Source organism: Pongo pygmaeus, chromosome 5 (genome assembly GCF_028885625.2).
Source record: "Pongo pygmaeus isolate AG05252 chromosome 5, NHGRI_mPonPyg2-v2.0_pri, whole genome shotgun sequence".
NCBI lineage: Eukaryota > Metazoa > Chordata > Mammalia > Primates > Hominidae > Pongo > Pongo pygmaeus.
In genome coordinates, this window is record NC_072378.2 from 64,158,017 (window position 1) to 64,177,519 (window position 19,503).

General features: G+C 34.8%; 1 protein-coding gene across 1 annotated transcript in view; it reads right to left on the reverse strand.

Annotated features, from left to right (window-relative positions):
- Positions 1-19,503, reverse strand: part of LOC134739782 (protein eyes shut homolog) — a 203,377-nt gene that overhangs the window by 55,349 nt on the left and 128,525 nt on the right. Inside the window, exon 4 of the mRNA XM_063666926.1 lies at positions 307-566. Coding sequence (XP_063522996.1) covers positions 307-566 — 260 coding nt within the window. The remainder of the gene's footprint in view (positions 1-306; positions 567-19,503) is intronic.

A 19,503-nucleotide genomic window follows, 5' to 3' on the forward strand; every position in this document is an offset into this window, starting at 1 on the left:
GGATTGTTCAGAAAAGAGAAACTGTTATTAAAGGAGAGACAACTTCTGAAAGAAAAAAAAAAGGGCCAAAAAGCTATAAAGCTTCACTCTTTTCCCTCTTCCCAATGGTTAATTCTTAGATTAACTCCTTTGGTGCCTTTCTCTAATATATTTTTATAACTGGATTTGAAGTTAGATACTCCCTTACCCACAATGTATATAGGATTTTCCAACCCATTTTAGGAGGCCATCATCCCATAGGCACAATAAATACACAAACTAATTAAGTAATTATTTAAAACCATTAAAATCCATATCAGCTCTTACCTTCTCTACAAATACAATGCTGATTTCCATCTACCAAAGCTAAGCATGTTGAGTTGTTTCTGCAAGGGTTATGAAGTAGGTCACAAGGGTTATAGCGTTGGTGGCAAAATCGTCCAGTATAAAGGGGTGGGCACAGACATACAAATTGTCCAGGGATGGTAGATTCATGACAAAGACCTCCATTCATGCATGGATCAGAGTCGCATTCATTTATTTCTTCACTACAGTTCTGTCCAGTCCATCCAGATGTACACTCACATCTGAAATAAAATATTAAAATTTTAAGAAGTGTGAACTCTTTTTCAAATTTTTTTTTGTATTTTTAATTACTCCCTTGAACTAATAGTATGTGGTGCTTTTAAATTTATAACAGGACTAATAAATAATGCATAGTTTTAAAATATTGTCTGCCTAATTTCCTGTGACAATATAATGTATATTACCACAAAACTTACCACATTGGCTGAAATAAGATTTTAAAAGCATTAGCAAATTTCTAACATAGTTAGGCCTCTGAGACATGTCAGAGAACAACTATTGAGCTAAATTACCAATTGAGCAAAATTTTCCTGTGAATTATTTAATATAAAATAAGTTTTACAGATGAGATCACTATTTATAAGCCTTAAATGCTATTTAATTCAGCGTCCTTAGCAATATGTGAAATTCTTGTCATCACCGGAGTATATAACAAGGTGTTACTTTATGTTAAGCATCTGTTTTTGGCTTTGTGTGTGTGTGTGTGTGTTGAATCACTTGAAATGCATTTTTAAAAATATATTTTCTTTTTTAAAAATTTTAGATTCAGGGCTTACATGTGCAGGTTTGTAACACAGATACATTGCATAATGCTGTAGTTTGGGCTTTTGTTGAACCCATTGCCCAAATAGTGAACACAGAACCCAATAAATAGATTTTCAACCCCTCTACCCTTCTCCTTCCCTGCTCACTTTTGGAGTTCTCAGCCTCTATTGTTTCCATCTTTATGTCCATGTGTACCCACTGTTTAGCTTCCACTTGCAAGTGAGAAAACATGGTATGAGATTTTCTGTTTCTGCATTAATTCACTAAGGATAATAGCCTCTAGCTGCATCCATGTTGCTGCAAAGGACATGATTTAATTCTTTTTATGGGTTTGTAGGATTCCACAGTGTATATGCATCATATATTCTTTATCCAGTCCACCGTTGATAGACAGCTAGGTTGGTTCCATGATTTTGCTCTTGTGAATAGCACTGTGATAAACATATGAGTGAAGTTGTCTTTTTGGTAGAATGACTTCTTTTTATTTGGGTGGATGCTCATTAGTGGGATTTTTGGGTCAAATAGTAGTTCTATTTTTAGTTCTTTGAGAAATCTCCATAATGCTTTCCGTGGGCTGAACTAAATTCGTATTAATATTTGAATAATGTGGGATAATTGAAGGGAAAGCAAACAAATGAAAAATAAAGAATTTGGAAGTTATCTGTGTATCACAGGCTTCTAGCTCAGTCTAGTCCTCCATCCAGTATCTGTCATTATCTTCAAATACCACTTTGGCCAGTCATCATCCATGAAACTAGGCTAGTCTGCTCTGAAGAGAAAAATTCTAGCAGACAGGAGGGGGAAAGTGTTTTACACACAAAATTCTAGCAGACAGGAGGGGGAAAGGGTTTTACACACAAAGTGTCCATTTGAGGGAAATGGAAAGGTTATAGTGAAGCCTGCAGATAGAGAGTAAATGCAAATAGAGAGATAGAGAGGTAGTCCATCAGCTGGGTAAGTGGAAATCAATCACAAACTGTAGGTGTGTTCAAAGAGAGAACTTGTGTCAATTTGTGGGCAAGGTAGATTTCCAAATCTTGAGCAACTTTACTATTATGCAAGTTATGAATCATGAAACAAGCACAGGAAATATTAGAACAATTATTTTCAAAAAGTGTATTTACTGATAGATTAGATTCTTAAGATAACTTGAAAAAAGTCATAGTGCTGAAACAATGTAACTTACTTAATGATACAGAATATCTTACTAAAAGGAGGGGAGCAAGGAGGAAGGAAAGAAAGAAGAAAGAAAGAAAAGAGTCACCTAATTTGCAGTTTCAAAGCCCCAGATATATCAAGGCCCTTTTATAATTATAAATACATAGAATACCAATATATCGGAGGAGATAATTGAACAAATGACTTGCAACAACATCTATAATTGAATTCTAAATAGATATAGTTACCATTGAAATAAAAACCAAAATGAATAATTGGCAAAATGGTATTAGACATAATTGACTAATAAAGTGTTTACTAGTTCAATAAGTTTAAATCCAATGCATTGTAAGCCAGTGGATTTCACAGCTGTCTAAATTTTTTTTTAGTTGGCTGTGGGCAGAAAGTAATTGCTATCATGATAATTGCACATTTCTTTGTGAATTATGCTTGCACAAGACAAAATTTATGACTGAAACAATTCATACCTTTACAATATAAAAAATATATACCTAAGGGTATGTTATTTACTTAATATTTTATTTTCTTCTCAAAATCAAAATGCTCTAATTATTTTGGTGACTTTCCATCCTAGTTTGCCTGGAGAGACTTGGTTCAGTTTGTTGTTCTGATATAATTTTCATGGCATCCTTTTACTTATAAAAGTTTCTAAGGTGCTTTTTTAAAAAGTCTTTATCTCCTATATCCCATTACTGAAATTGAGTATCTAAAAAAAACAAAACAAAACAAACAACTATACACTAACCTATTTACTCATCCTACAAATTATTTCACTTTGCTCTAAAATTTGCTTGCCACACACTTTAGGAACTCATCATATATACTATCTAGTGTTAAAATCATTTGCATGGTTTGCCTCCACCATTAAACTTCTGGTTTCTGAATGTGTAAGAATGATCTGAATCTCCACATTATCATATCAACACAATAAATGTTGACAATACTATAAGAATTGATATAAGGTCTTCGGTGTTGAAACAGATCAACTTATCTGCACTCTTTCATTTAGGAAGTTGAGGATCAGAGAGTTTAATGAAATTGGTAATCTCAGAGAATTGTTGTAAAGATTAAATGATATGATGAAAAAAAAGTGTATATAGTACCTGGAATCTGCATTGCCTGGCCACCTACACTGTTTACTAGATGCTGTCACAGAAGTTTTAAGAATACATTTTCTGACCTATGAGCCTAAATACAATGTGTATCTCAACAATGAATATTTCTTTAGCTTTTAGTAGTACTTCTTTTTAATTTTTGGTCATCACATCACATTTTAAAACTGTCAAATATATTATCCAATTTGATACTTTCAATAAAGCTTTGAAAAATGTAGAAGAGATATTCTTTTTCTCACTTTACAGATGAGATAGGTGGAAGTTCAAAGGATAACAGTGATGTATCCTAAGTCATGTGGTTAAGCAAATGGAACTTAGAATCCAGACCTCCTCCTCTCAAGTTCCTGTTTCTCTTTTCTTTTCTTTTCTTTTTTTATACATGCTTTAAATCTAGTATCATTTCTTTAAACGTTTTGTGAAATAATGTTAAAATTGTGTATTACCCAGTCTTAAGAAAACAACTTCAGTGTATTTATTTTGCTTGAAATAATATCACTGTAAATATAACTATTCAGTCATATAATGGGACTCAGTTAATATACTATGGCAATTTTAAGAGAAGACAAGCTAGAGAATTAATACTTTCTAAAATCATAGTCACTACCACATCATGATCACAGGTCCTGAGGGGATTGCACAAGTATTTATGTTTTTCTCTTTATTGTATTCTGAGTACATAATTTTAACTTGGTTAATTTAAAAGAGTTTCCTAAGAAAAACCGACAATTCTTGCCTATTTGGCATATGTGCTGAAGGTTTGTTTTATCTTCTCACATAACAGGTGGCCTAAGACCTCATGTGGTGTCATTACAAGGATCAAATCCTCAGGAAAGAATGTGGCTGTATGTCAAGAGGACTGATAATGCCAAGGCTGAGTCCTATGGAGATAACATGGATGTTTTGTAGAAAATAAAGTTCCGAGGAACAAAGTCACTACTAGTGACTAACAATCATACCTACAGGTTTACATATTTGAATCTGCTTCCGCACATGTCAGAGAAGCTAGTCTTTGATGGATGGGAAAAGGAAAACATATTTTATGTGAGGGCTTCAATCAGATTCTAAGTTTGCACCATGATATAATTTCAGGATTTAGTGGAACCAGGCAGATATTTTCAAACTCACAGCTAGAAGCAGAATCTTTATGGATTAAAAAAAATGCAAAGCACATACTGTATGACTTTTTGAGTGTACAATTTCTGGTAGTAAACACTTGAAAACAAGTAAGTGCGTGCCTAAAGATAGGTTAATACATTCTAATTTGCTCTTTTCTCTAGTGTGAGAAAACCTAAATTCATTGAACACTTCTAAGGACAACTTTTCAAATCTTAAATGCTGATTTAAAGTACTAAAGCTGATAATAGAAAATAAAGTAGTTATCATTGTTAAAAAGTGGAAGAAATTCTACTCATTAAGGTGCATTGGCTCACGCCTGTAATCCCAGCACTTTGGGAGTCCGAGGTGGGTGGATCACGAGGTCGGGAAATCAAGACCATCCCTGCCAATATGGTGAAACCCTGTCTCTACTAAAAATACAAAAATTACCCAGGCGTGGCAGCACGCGCCTGTAGCCCCAGCTACTTGGGAGGCTGAAGCAGGAGAATCGCTTGAACCCGGCTGGCAGAGGCTGCAGTGAGCAGAGATTGTGCCACTGCATTCCAGCCTGGGTGATAGAGCGAGACTTAGTCTCAAAAAAAAAAACAAAACAAAATTCACTAGCTTCAAAAATCTTAATAAATGTCAATTTCTAATCACTAAGTATTCTATATGTTAACCTTACCATAAACATTTATTTGTAATGACAAAGGATCATTCAGCAATATGTATCTGTGTTTGAATATATTTTGTATATTAAGGCATATAGGCTTTTTTGGCTCTAAATTTATTAATATAAACGTAAGAGTATATGCAGTTTAAAATAATATTTTCTTATAAAAATTAGTTCACTTCTCATAGAAGCAAACAATAAAATGTTGTTTATCAGCTACTGGGAGGTGGAGGAGATTAGAGGAGATGGTGCTCACAGGATACAGTTAGATGGAAGGAAAAAGTTCAACAAATCAATTGTACATGATCATGACTATCATTAATAACAAGATATTAGGCACTTAAAATTTTTTAAGAGAGATTTTAAGTGCTTTCTTCATGAAAAAGATAACTATGCGAAGTAATGCATATGTTAATTAGCTTGATTTACACATTTCAAAATGTATGCATGTATCAAAACATTATGTTATACAACATAAATATACACAATTTTTATGTGTTAATTTTAAAAATTAGTTCATTATTTCCTGCAACCATTACATATATGAAACACAAAATTTCAACCAAAACTGCTAGGTGAAAAAGAAATAATGACTGTTAATATTAAAATAGTATTGTTACCTTTTTAGTGTCCTACAAATTGGGGACATAGGAAAGGGAAGAATTTTTTTTTTAAATGAGCTACCAAATTAAATAATTCATTCCTTATTTTATTGTTTTGTCTATTAACCTATTTATACCCTTAGGTGTACATACCATCAACAAAACTATATTCATACCGAATTATAACATGAACATTACTAAACTCTTAATCTCTGCAATCTTCTTGGAAATAAATGTGGAAAATCACTTAGCTCATTTAGACTGAAAAGTCTATTTTAAAAAATATTTGTAAACATTAAAAATGGAATACAAGATTAAGGACCACTTTGAATAACAGCCTGAAAATGTTAGTATGTAAAAACATATGAGAAGATTGATATGGGTAAAATGAAAGTGAGGAGGTAGCCTCAAAACAGTAATAGCAAGGCAAAGTTGCTGAGGATTGTGAAAACTACTGCAACAACAAGAAAAGTAAAATTAAGGAATTTTGACTTTACCCTTGAAGATATTTAAGGGTTTTTTGTTTGTTTGTTTGTTCGTTTGTTTGTTTCTAAGCCTGGGAGTAACATTAATTGTTATCCAGTAGATGGATTAACATAGGGACAGCTTGGTAGCACGAAGATCATTTAGGAAGCTATTGTTTCATTACTGATAAGAGATTATGAGTACTACACAAAGGGAGTAATAAAGTACATCAGATTTGAGATATATTTCTGATGTAGGACAGAGAAAATTTGGATAATGGTTAGTAAGCAGATGAGGCAGAGTGAGGAGTGAGGAGGACTCAGTGGGCTTCACATTCACTATTGGAAAGACAATGATGCCATCAGGTAAGAGACAGATGACAACGATGGAAATAGAAGAAAATAAGATGGTACTGATGCTTAATAGGTAACAACTTAAATCAAATAAATTGCATGATTTCAGATGCTATCCTGCATGTATTAAAAATTCAAATACGGAGTTCTAGAAAAATCAAGGCATGCAATAAAAATTCAAGAACCATTCTAACAAATATTACTAGGAATAAATAAATTTAAATTTGGCCTTCTCTACTGAAATATAAATTTATGAAATATATAGAATCCTCTTCATTGTGATATTCTGCAGTATTTTATAGAATCTTAGATAGATATGTAGATTCTTTGAAAAGAAATAGGCAGGAAAGAGTTCTACTAGGCAGATTAGTGTAAGCATGTGGTCGGATAGATAGTAAGCAAGATAGTAAGCGAATCTTTCTTTCTTTAATTTTTATTTGTTTATTTATTTTGAGATGGAGTCTCACTCTGTCGCCCAGGCTGGAGTGCAGTGGTGCGTTCTCGGCTCACTGCAACTTCTGCTGCCTGGATTCAAGCGATTCTCCTGCCTCAGCCTCTCGAGTAGCTGGGATTACAAGCCTGCCATCACGCCAAGCTATTTTTTGTATTTTTAGTAGAAACAGGGTTTCACCATGTTGGCCAGGCTGGGCAAACCTTCCTTTTCTAAGTTTTTTTTTTTTTTTTTTTTTTTTTGAGGGTGAAGGGAAGTTTATGGAGTACGTATTCTAAATGAACTCAAGAATTTCTGTTTTAATATTAATAGAAAAAAGATTTCTTCTATTTAGGCCATCAAGCATCATTTCATATATTTTTTCAAAAAATATATTTCAAAAAGATAAATATAATTTATCTATTTATACACATAATTTATAAGTCAATTATTTCAGTTGGAAGAATTATAATCTATATGTTTCATACAACATGAATTTTGATGTAAATGAACTGTTTGGATAATTCCTTGATATAATTCTCTTCAAATTATCTGTTTCCAATCTTCTATATGATTTAATCTCCTGTGCCATGTAAGAAGACAACTGATCAATAATCTTTTTCAGAGTTATTTAATTCAAGCTGCTTTGTAGGTCAGTATTTCTAAAAAACAATTCAAGGCTTTTTCAAGATTCAGAATATTCCTCGTTTCATAGAAGAAAGCTAAAATGCCAGACAAGCAGAGGCAGATAATGCATTGGGTCACGCCTCCAGTATATTCATATTTAAAATCTGAGGTAAATCTGATGGAACTCATGCTGTATTTTGAAGAATACCCAAAGTTAAATACACTTGAATCTGGGACTGGAACAACAAAGCCAAATAAATGCCGTATAGTGAGATGCCATATAGTGAGATTAGTTTCATTTTTTTTTTTTTTTTTGTCATTGTGGCCATAATACAGAAACCATGAGAATGGGGTATTTTACCACTCGGATGATCAGAATTTAGATTTTTTTGTAAGCCTACAACAAGCCCTAGATGAATCTTTCAACAACATCTTGAATAAAGCTGAAAGACAACACTTGCTCAAAAAAGGCTGACTACATAAGATAGTTGAAGCTACTATTCTGTAAGTTTACCTGTTGAGTCAAGAAAACGACTAGTGTTATAAACATGAGTAACATGAACAATTATGTGATTTAGCTTTGAACATGAACCTAGATTAAGTTACTGTCTTTAATTTCTTCTATTTTATTTTTTCCTTGATGGTGTGTGTGTGTAAGCAGAAAATTGATGATGAATCAGTTTCTGAGCAAGTAAGTATTACTTCTGGCTCCTGTTTTTTTCCAAAAAGGATCTTTGTGGCAAGTCAAAGTCTGCTTTTAAATATAATGCTTTATATATTCAGATGAATTCGTAGTTGCATCTTTTTCAATGCTTAAAAATGTATGTAACTGTATGTCTGCATGTGTATATGCAAGTATAATATCCATACCTATACCCACACATTGTATTCAAATTATACTTGAAAATGCATATATAATCTTTCAAATACAGTTTAAAATGTATAAAAATCCCATATACCTAAACATATATTTTTATTCTTTCAGGTACAATTTGAGTAGGAGGCAGAATTTTAAATACAAAAGCAGGATACAGAGTGTTACATAAGCAAAGTACTAAGATATAGAACTTAAACAAATTTACAAACATTTTACAAAATAATTCATAAATCTTCAGCATGTCAGGTGTTTCATATGGAGAAACATTTTAAACTCCCAGTTTAATAAGCATTACACTTGAAGTCTCAGAAGAAAATCAACTGAGCTAGCAAAAGCCAAAGGATTTTTATGCATATGGAAATATTACAAGCAAGGAGGAAAAAAAATAATCTTTTTTTTTTGTTAGGACTGGCATTATAATAAATGCTATATCTGTTTCATATTCCTTAGGGGTAACATGTATTAAAAATATATACTCTAATTACTAATCACACATACTTAGTTCAGACTATATGCATATAACACCATTAATTCTGAAATGTAACATAAATTCAATTAGCCAATGTAAAAATATGCAAAAATAAACCTATTGAAAATGAACACTAACATATCTTTCCACATACAGAATTATTAACCCATTATTTTATTAAAATTTAAAATTATAGAACATGTCCTTCCTTAAAAATTTAAATAACACTCAAATTGTCTTGTACTTATTTTTTTAATAAAACAGATGGAACTATAGAAATAAATAAGGACAGCAGAGATAAGAGAGAAATGGAAAGAAGGAAAGAGAAGCAAAATAATTATTTTTAAAAATGTCGCTAAAGGGTCACCTGTCTCACAGGGGTTATGTGGAAAGTTTTTTATCTATGATCCTGCTTCTTGATGAGACTGTTCCTGGTACTTAGTCAAGCCAGAGTCCAAGTGATATTCAAAAAGCCTTTAAAATTCACTAAGCCAGAACTTCAAGCTCATGGAAAGAAAGGATAAATTCAAAGTAGAAGAGATTTATCTTTATAAAGTATGAAGTGAAGTCACCAGTGCCTGTGTCTCTCTGAATCTAACTCAATGTGACAAAGAAAATTAGAAACAGAAAATAAAACTTCATCCTCAATAAAACAGTTATCAATAATCCCAAGCCAAAGCACAAAAGAAAATGAGATGACAAATATTGTGAAAAGACCAAGATAAGAGCAGATATGAAGAGCAGGTAGGTGCCTGCTGCTGGAGTAAGCCAGCAGAAATGGCACAAAAATAGTTCTCGGAGTAGAAGATTTAAAAAACAAGAACAAAAATTAAAAAAAAAAAACTTGCTTGAAATACAAGGCTGGGCCAATTTTCCATCAAAGAGTGTTTGGGGTAGAAGAAAAGACACTGGCAGAATTTGGAATTTCAGAGACATGCAACACTGAGGGCTCATGAAGGAAAATCAACAGTCCTGTTGCTACCATTATTCACTGGGGTGATGAAAAATATATCCATTCTCCCTCTCTCTCACCTCTCTCACACACATACACATGCATATGCATACATGTGTTCACACACAAGCAATTGAAAAACCAATATCATACATTGTTTTCCTCTGAGCCAGGGAAGCTTCTGCTTGTTTCTCATTGACAAGGATATTATGTTAATTCACACAAGTTCCCGCAAATACTAAGGTTTTGAAGAACTAATTTTAAAAATAAGAAAAACTTAAAAAGGAATTAGTACAAAATAGACTGTTGAGTTTGTGTACAAATGTAAATGTAAAAATAAATGAGTATGAAAAGAGCCAGACATCTAAGTATTATTTTACCAAACATTAAAATTACAGCTAGATAATTTTAAGACAAGTAAAAAGCTAGTATAAATATTACTATACAACAAAATATTTAAGGAGATATAAAGGACTCAGGATATATATTAGTCAATAAAATGAGAGGAATCCCAATGGCAGAATTCCAGAAAAAATAGAGGATAAGTTAAATGTCAGTATTCACTGGCCCTTTTGTTTCCTCTCCCTGATAGCAGTACAAATGCACTGCTTCTAGTCTGCCATCTTGACCCAACACCCCTTTAAATGTATTTTCTAACTCATTCCTTGGCTTCTAGGGTGTCCTGCCATCTTAGCTATGGACATCCCGGTACCTGCAGGTCACAAGGCAACAGAGACTATGACAGTCATCTGGGTCTCCTGGAGCGGAGGACACAGAGAAGTGGAGATGGACCCCAAGCTCTGGGTGGAGTAAGAGACCTGCTTTGAATTCTTTATCCAGCATCCCAACATTTCATTTCGTTTAGGATTCAAGATCCAGTATTACTATGTTGATTTTTTTTCTCATCTGAAGAAATACTTCTTATTCTTGAATTTATTTTTTTGGGGTGGGAATCTTCTTGAGGATGTGCCTATGATGTATGTTGAGTAAGATCATTTGGCTTTGCTTCTGGGTATGTTTAGTGGCTGTATTAGTCTGTTTTCATGCTGCTGATAAAGACAAACTAGACCCTGGGAAAAAAAAGAGGTTTAATTGGACTTACAGTTCCACATGGCTGAGGAGGCCTCAGAATCATGATGGGAGGCAGGCGAAAGGTACGTCTTACATGGTGGTGGCAAGAGAAAAATAAGGAAGAAGCAAAAGGAAAAACCTCTGATAAACCCATCAGATCCATGAGACTTAATCACTATCACGAGAATAGCACAGGAAAGACCTGCCTCCATGATTCAATTACCTCCCCCTGGGTCCCTTCCATAATGTGGGAATTCTGGGATATACAATTCAAGTTGAGATTTGGATGGGGACACAGTCAAACCATATCATTTCACCCATGGCCCTTCCAAATCTCATGTCCTCACATTTCAAAACCAATCATGTGTTCCTAACAGTCCCTCAAAGTCTTAACTCATTTCAGCATTAACTCAAAAGTCCAAATTCTCATCTGAGACAAGGCAAGTCCCTCCCACCTATGTGTCTGTAAAATCAAAAGCAAGCTAGTTACTTCCTAGATACAGTGGGGGTACAGGTATTGGGTAAGTACAGCTGTTCCAAATGGGAGAAATTGGCCAAAACAAAGGGGTTACAGGGCCCATGCAAGTTCAAAATCCAGCGAGGCAATCAAATTTTAAAGCTCCAAAATGATCTCCTTTGACTCCATGTCTCACATCCACATCACGCTGGTGCAAGAGGTAAGTTCTCATGGTGTTGGGCAGCTCTGTCCCTGTGGCTTTGCCGGGTACAGCCCCCCTCCTGGCTGCTTTCACAGGCTGGCATTGAGTGTCTGTGGCTTTTCCAGGCACATGGTGCAAGCTGTCAGTGGAGCTACCATTCTGGGATCTGGAGGATAGTGGCCCTCTTCTCACAGCTCCACTAAGTGGTGACCCAGTAGGGACTCTGTGTGGGGGCTCTGACCCCACATTTCCCTTCCACAATGCCCTAGCAGAGGTTCTCCATGAGGACCCCGCCCCTTCAGCAAATTTTGCCTGGGCATCCAGGAGTTTCCATACATCTTCTGAAATCTAGGCAGAGGTTCCCAAACCTCATTTCTTGACTTCTGTGCCTCCAGAGGCTCACCACCATGTGGAAGCTGCCAAGGCTTAGGGCTTCCACCCTCTGAAGCCACAGCCCGAGCTGTACTTTGGTCACTTTCAGCTATGGATGGAGCATCTGGGACACAGGGCACAAAGTCCCTAGGCTGAACACAGTATGGTGACCCTGGGCCCAGCCCACAAAACCATTTTTTGCTCCTGGGACTCCAGGGCTGTGATGGGAGGGGATGCTGTGAAGGTCTCTGGCATGGCCTGCAAACATTTTCCCCATGGTCTTCTGCATCAACATTAGCTCCTTGCTACTTATGCAAATTTCTGCAGCCAGTTTGAATTTCTCCCCAGAAAAAGGGTTTTTTCTTTTCTATTGCATAGTCAGGCAGCAAATTTTCCAAACTATTATGCTCTGCTTCCCTTATAAAACTGAATGCCTTTAACAGTACCCAAGTCACCTCTTGAATGCCTTGCTGCTTAGGAGTTTCTTCTGTCAGATACCCTAAATCATCATTCTCAAATTCAAAGTTCCACAAATCTCTAGGGCAGGGACAAAATGCCACCAGTCTCTTTGTTAAACATAACAACAGTCACCTTTTCTCCAGTTCCCAACAAGTTCCTTATCTCCATCTGAGACCACTGCAGCCTGGACCTTATTCTCCGTATCGCCATCAGCATTTGGGGCAAAGCCATTCAACAAGACTCTAGGAAGTTCAAAACGTTCCCATATTTTCCTGTCTTCTTCTGAGCCCTCCAAACTGTTCCAACCTCTGACTATTACCCAGTTCCAAAGTCACTTCCACATTTTTGGGTTATCTTTTCAGCAGCACCCCATTCTACTGGTACCATTTACTGTATTAGTTCATTTTCATGCTGCTGATAAAGACATACCCGAGACTGGGAAGAAAAAGAGGTTTAATTGGATTTATAGTTCTACATGGCTGGGGAGGCCTAAGAATCATGGTGGGAGGTGAAAGGTACTTCTTACATGGCGGTAGCAAGAGAATAATGAGGAAGAAGCAAAAGCAAAAACCCCTGGTAAACCCATCAGATCTCATGAGACTTAATCACTATCACAAGAATAGTGCGGGAAAGGCCAGACCTCATGATTCAATTACCTCCCCCTGGGTCCCTCCCACAATACATGGGAATTCTGGGAGATACAATTCAAGTTGAGATTTGGATGGGGCACAACCAAACTATATCAGTGAAATAGAGTCTGTGTGATTTCTTTGGTTATACATAGTCTTTATGTGGTGGCTTTCTCAAATGCTCATTGTGGTGGTGATGTGCCTGGTGTGTCAGCAGGCCCAAGGCCTCCTAATGAGCAAGGGTGGTGTGAAAAATAGTGGTAGCAGAGGTCATATGAAGCTTGTATCCTTCCCAAATGCTGTGTACTTGTGTCGGCAGATATTGAAATGGGCTATGAAGTAGATCTTAAGGCCAGAAAGTGGTGCTTACAAGTGAGAGCGAGATGGCATGGTCACTAGCTCTCACCTGTAAGATGGTCTCACCTGGTCTAGATGATCTCTCATCTACACCCAAAGGTGTAATCTAGATGAAGTTCTCAGGTTCCCAGGTGGTGGGTTGGGTTGTAGAACATTCAGTGGTCCTAGTCCCACACTTTGCCTCTGAGGGCAGAGGCAGCATAGCTGGGAACTGGGCCAAGTGAGCCTGCATGTGGGCCCCTAATGGTGGGTGCAAGCACCAGCCCCAGTAGGGTTTGGAGTCAGTTCTCAGGTCCCTGGAATAACTTCCCAGTGAGGAGCAAAATAATCATTGCTGGGCCTAAGACCCAGGATGGGGAATGAGAGACGGCTCAGGCTCTACAGACTAGCAAGTGGTAGTGGGACCTGCTGTGCTCTTGTACTCCCAACCTAGCAGGGCTGCCTCCTATAGTCTGACTCTGGCAGAAAGTTAGAACAGTTAGCCAAAGCACCCCCAGTGTGCCTTCAGGCAGACCTATCCCAGGCCACAAAACTTTTTGCTGGGGTCAAAACCATACCCACTCAAGTCCTGTGAGGATGGAGCACCCAAGTACTGTGCCTGTGGCTGGAGCACATACCACATTTGCCTCTCAATTCTGGCCCCAGGGGCTTCTCCCCTGCTCCAGATCATAAATCTCTGACCTGAGACTCTCCAGACAAGTAACTGCCCCTTGTGCTGGCTGGCAGTTTTCCACATAGCTCCCTATGGAGCTAGGATACAGAATGGCCTCATTCTATTGATGCCCAGTTCTAGGAGTGCATGCAGGATAATTTCTAGGGCTGTTCCTGCTCATAGACTTCTGATTGCTCCCCAGGTTAGATCCAGAGCTTGGTTGGGACAAGGATCTCTGTTATAGCCTGGATTGCTCAGCTTCCCAGTGGGAATGTGCATCATGGAGGCAATCACTCTCCATCTCATGCACTGGGGATTCACTCATAATTTTCTGCGAGAGCCTGCCACATGAGGTGTTACCCGCATTTTTTTTAAGTGCCCAAAGTTTTCTTTAACTCTTATGTTGATCTCCCATGTTCCTTTTTGCACAGAAGTTCACAGTATGAATCTTTACACACAATTTTGCTATTTCTAAGTAGGTGAGGTATACTAACAAAGCCTCCAATTAGCCATCTGGTGAAAGAAAAGTGCTTAAAAACTTGGAAAAAGAGATAGACCCTAAAATGTAGGTATTTGTAAAGAATTCCTATACCAAGACATATGTTAATTGTGATTTACTGTGAAAAGCAAGAGCAAATATAATGACTATATAGGTGATATACGTCATAATATTTTTACAAAAAAAAGCAGAGTTATATTTTCTCATTCTGAAATCAAAGAAGAATTTTACAGCTGAATCTTTTAGTATAGGACATTGGGAAACGTATTGGACCATGTCTTGATGTATGGCTTTGCAATAGGTATAAAAATGTTCAAATGTGCATCTTTTAAACTGATTCTGCATGAAAATTGAAGGCAAAATGTAACATGCTAACTTTGTGTGAAAAAGAGGATTATTAGCTTGAATAATGTGCTCTAGACACAGATCTAGGAGAAACACATAAAATGGATTTGTTATTTTTATGTGAGCTCTTTCTGTTTGTCAGCTGGCTTATCATTTTGAAAGCGATAGTTACTCAGGGCATGCATTGGAAATATCCACGATTATTTAGCAAAACAACATTGATCTGGGAAGAAAGCCCTCTACAAGAAAAGAAATATCCCTAAATAAAACTAGCAGTACAAAATCTTACTTACCCAGAAATATGCTAATAAAATTTATTGATTACTTACATGATCAATTCTATAGATTGAAACAATTTAGAATAATAAATACAGAAATAAAACTTTTAACTATTAAATTTATGTCAAAACTCCCCAGCATAAGAAAAACCACAACATTGAACAACACTTTCATCACTGATTTGGCAAGTAATTACAGGTGACAATAAAAAATAATGTAAAATCTTAAGGGTTCTGGTGTAAGAAGTCCTAAATTCTATATCTCTTCTGCTAATAACATGTCATTGGAAAAGCCAACTGATCTACATAATTTTTTATATCCTCATATAAGAAACATAAATAATATCAGTATATCATCTGGCCATAGTTATAATAAAAGTCAAATTAAAAGTTTCTATGAAACCCCTTTATTAAGATAAACTAATAAATAGATAATTTAATTTACATTTAAATATTTCTCATGCTGAAAAAAATGTACTGATGTTTCGAGAATAGTTTATCAGAAATTATTAGAAAAGGAAAATTTTCAAAAGCCCAACAAATATCAGGGTGTAAGAGGGTGGAAATGAACTGTGAATGGGGCACAAGAAAACTTTCTAGGGTGATGGATAAGTTCTATATTTTGGGTTCAGTGGTAGTTACACAAGTAAGTGCAATTGCCAAAACTCCTTAAATTGTATATGTAAAATCTTTGTGTTTTATTATGTGTAATCACAATTAAAAAATGTCCAAAAGCTATTGAATACCTTATGAGAAGTCTATTTCTCTAAAAACATTGCTTCCCCCTTCCCCATAAAAAGAAAGAGTAAGGGAAAAAGACTACTTCAAAACATAAGAAAAATGCAGGACCTTAATTATATAATGTTTTTTTAAGAACTTAATATGAAATTTTGGTTACCTTTCAAAAAAAGAAAATACAGATTTTGCAGTAAATAATATTCTCATGTATATTTTTCGTTTGTTTCCAAATATGATTACCTTTCTTCCACAGTTCAATAAAAATAATTTTATTCAAAAATACCATAATCCTAAATTTCACATTTTGTGTTTGTTATAGTCATGGTCTTTGCCCTCCCGTGCAACACCGAATCTGAAACAAACGATAACTAATGGCTTTCAATTCATTTCTAATGAGCCATTTCTGAATATGTCTGCATCATTCTGGTTTTTTTTTTCATGGTATTATGTTTTTACATTTTTCTTAAATTTTACAGTTTCTAGTACTTTGCATTAAAACAATTCATCATCTTTGAAAACAAATGTTAAAAAAGAAGAAAACAAGCAAAATCTATTCTTAGATGTAGTACTTTTTAAAAGTCCATTTTTATTTTTTAAAATTTTAGTTTATTTTTAATTGACAAATAATAAGGCAACACTTTTAATCTGAACTTGGTATTATGGTTCTACATGAAATAATGAGATAATCTAATACTAAATGATTTTTTCTAACTACACTTCTAAACAATTAAAATTACCTTTGAATATGTTTCTATACAGTTCCGTGAATGAAATTTAAAGATTTCGTGTATGGCTATGCTAAATTATAAACTTCTGGGCTTCAATAACCATTAGATATGTTTTCATAACTGCACTCAGAAGACATCAGAAGGTGTTAGGGGTTGAATTGTATCTCTCCAAAAGACCTTGAAGTCCTAATCACCAGGATCTCAAAATGCGGCCTCTTTTGAAAACAGAGTCTTTACAGTGATATTCAAATGAATGTGAATTTATTAGGGTGGAAACTAATTCAATAGGACCACTGTCTTTTAAAAAACGGGGAAATTTTGACACAGAGGTAGGCACTCACACAGGAAGAAAACTACAAAAATTGAAGACTGAGATGAGGGTGATTCTTCAGAAGCCAAGGAATGCGAAAGATTGTCCCGGCAGAGTAATACAGAAGGTATACAGGGAGATTTTTACAATTACTATGATGCCTGATAAAACTGTCTCTTCCTCCATTCTTTCAACTCAGTTTCAGTGAAATAACAGAGTTCATTTATTCATTCAAAATAAGGTCTTTAATACCTTTTCTGTTTATCACTGCCTGTATTCAAATAATATGCCACTTCATGTAAAACGTAATAGCCTTACAACAAGATACTGTGATTTCCCCTTTTCTTCCTTTGTGCTACTGTTATCAAAAAGCAATTTTACTTAATCATTTAGTTCTAAGGCCTATTTGTATGGTAATTATTTGACCAATAATTGGTCATAGGATGTATTTCTCTGTCAAAGAAAGTATACTTAACTCCTGAGATACTCCTTTTTGATAAAATTTGAACTACATGAGGTTCCAACTTTTCCAGTGAGAAAATAATAATTATTTAGTCTTTCAAAAATTTGTTAAACCTTGGGAACTGAGAGATATCATACATATCAACATATGTTGTCACTGGCAACTTATGTATGATTATATACTATAAGCAGGATCAGATGATGATGATCTTAAACCATGGATGTGGAGTCACACCTGTCTTGTTCTGGTATTTAGATTTACTACTTTTTAACACTGTGATTTCTGCATAAGTTACGGAAAATATCTAAGTTTTTGTTCTTTCATATATAAAATAAACATAAATAAAATCTGACTAAGAGATTTGCTCAAGAACAAAATGATACAAACTATAAGTGTCTGCTATAGATAATTGCTTTAATTACTTGTGTGAATTTACTGAATCTGTCCAAAAGATAATTTGATAAAAACGACTCAAATATTGAATGTAGACACACTTCGATCCAGCAATTACACTTATAGTAATTTATTCTACAAATAAACATGCATACATATATACAGAAGCATATATAATTCCCCAAATAATAGATTATAATTGTAAAATATTAAAAATTCCCTATGTCTGTTATATCTGTAAACTACAGTGTAGCTATACCATAAGAGGATGAGTGATCTACCTACCCACACATATTTTGTTCAAACCTCTGGTTTTTGTGAAGGAAAAATCTTTTAACTCTTAAAGATAGATACTGTACCATAGATTGCTGTTGCCTGAACTAAAATTTTGTCATGGCTTTGCTTTTATATTAACACTTAGGATTTCTATGTATAAATAAGGTAAAAAAAGCAAAACAATATCTCTGGTAACACACTAAAATTTTCATAGTTTTTATTTGATGTGTTAAAATACACATAAATCAATATAAGTTTTTAGCTTATTAAATGTCAGATTATTTCAGTTATTATTTCCATTAAAAATTTTTAAACATATTTTTATAAGAGATGAAAATTTTAATGCATAGTGCTTCGTGATTTAAGGTATCTATTTAAATACTCATAAAATACAAACTAAGGAAAAAAACGCTTACAGTCAACTGGGAGCAAACCTTCATGTTGTCTGACAGTTGGCTTTGTAGTGTCCATAAGAAAAGCAGGCCAAAGCATCAACACAAATGCCAACTGCACAGGCAGCAAAGAGCCAGATGCTGTTGGCAAAACATGCTCCAGAGTGTGGCATCTGGGTCCAATAACGGCCATACAGAGCCCCATCTGTAGCTAAAGCTGTTGACTCTGCTTTGGGGGAAGAAAAATCAAAAATAAAGAAAGCAGTTAAATTTTAAACCGTGCCAGGAATAGCAGAAGGCAGGTTGCAGTCAGCATTCAAATTACATCCCCAGCCCAATTTGCTTTTTAATGTCTTGAAACTGTGTAAACACTAAACTATGTTAACTCCAGTTGTTTAGAGAGATGAGCACATGTAGATAGTTCAGTAACTTAGGACACACAAATCACCTTAATAGATTTGATATTCCATCAAATGTTCATTTATCTAATTTTTTTCTCAAGGAACATAAGCTTATGGTCCATGAAATGCAATTCTAATTTGATCTATTAAAATATGTAATTTTAAGTGTTCATTATGGTATATAATTTTCTTCAAATAGCATAAAACTTAAGACTCTTCTTTATAATTTTTATAATATTTTATTAGAATAACTCTTCACAAAGTTAAATAGGATATTCACGTATCCTTCACTGAGACTCCTTAAAGTTTTGATAAGTGGAAATTTGTGGGAAAGCTACAGAGAACCTTAAGCCTTAATCAAATAAAGTTTTTCAAAATTATAAAGGGATGATCAAAATCTATTTTTAGTGTTCTTCATTTGTTGTACATATAAATATATAAAATGGAATTAGTTGATATCTATATGATTAAAAAGATTCACCATTTATAAGATGCCACACTAATCTTATCTATGCAGGTATTTTTGAAAACAAG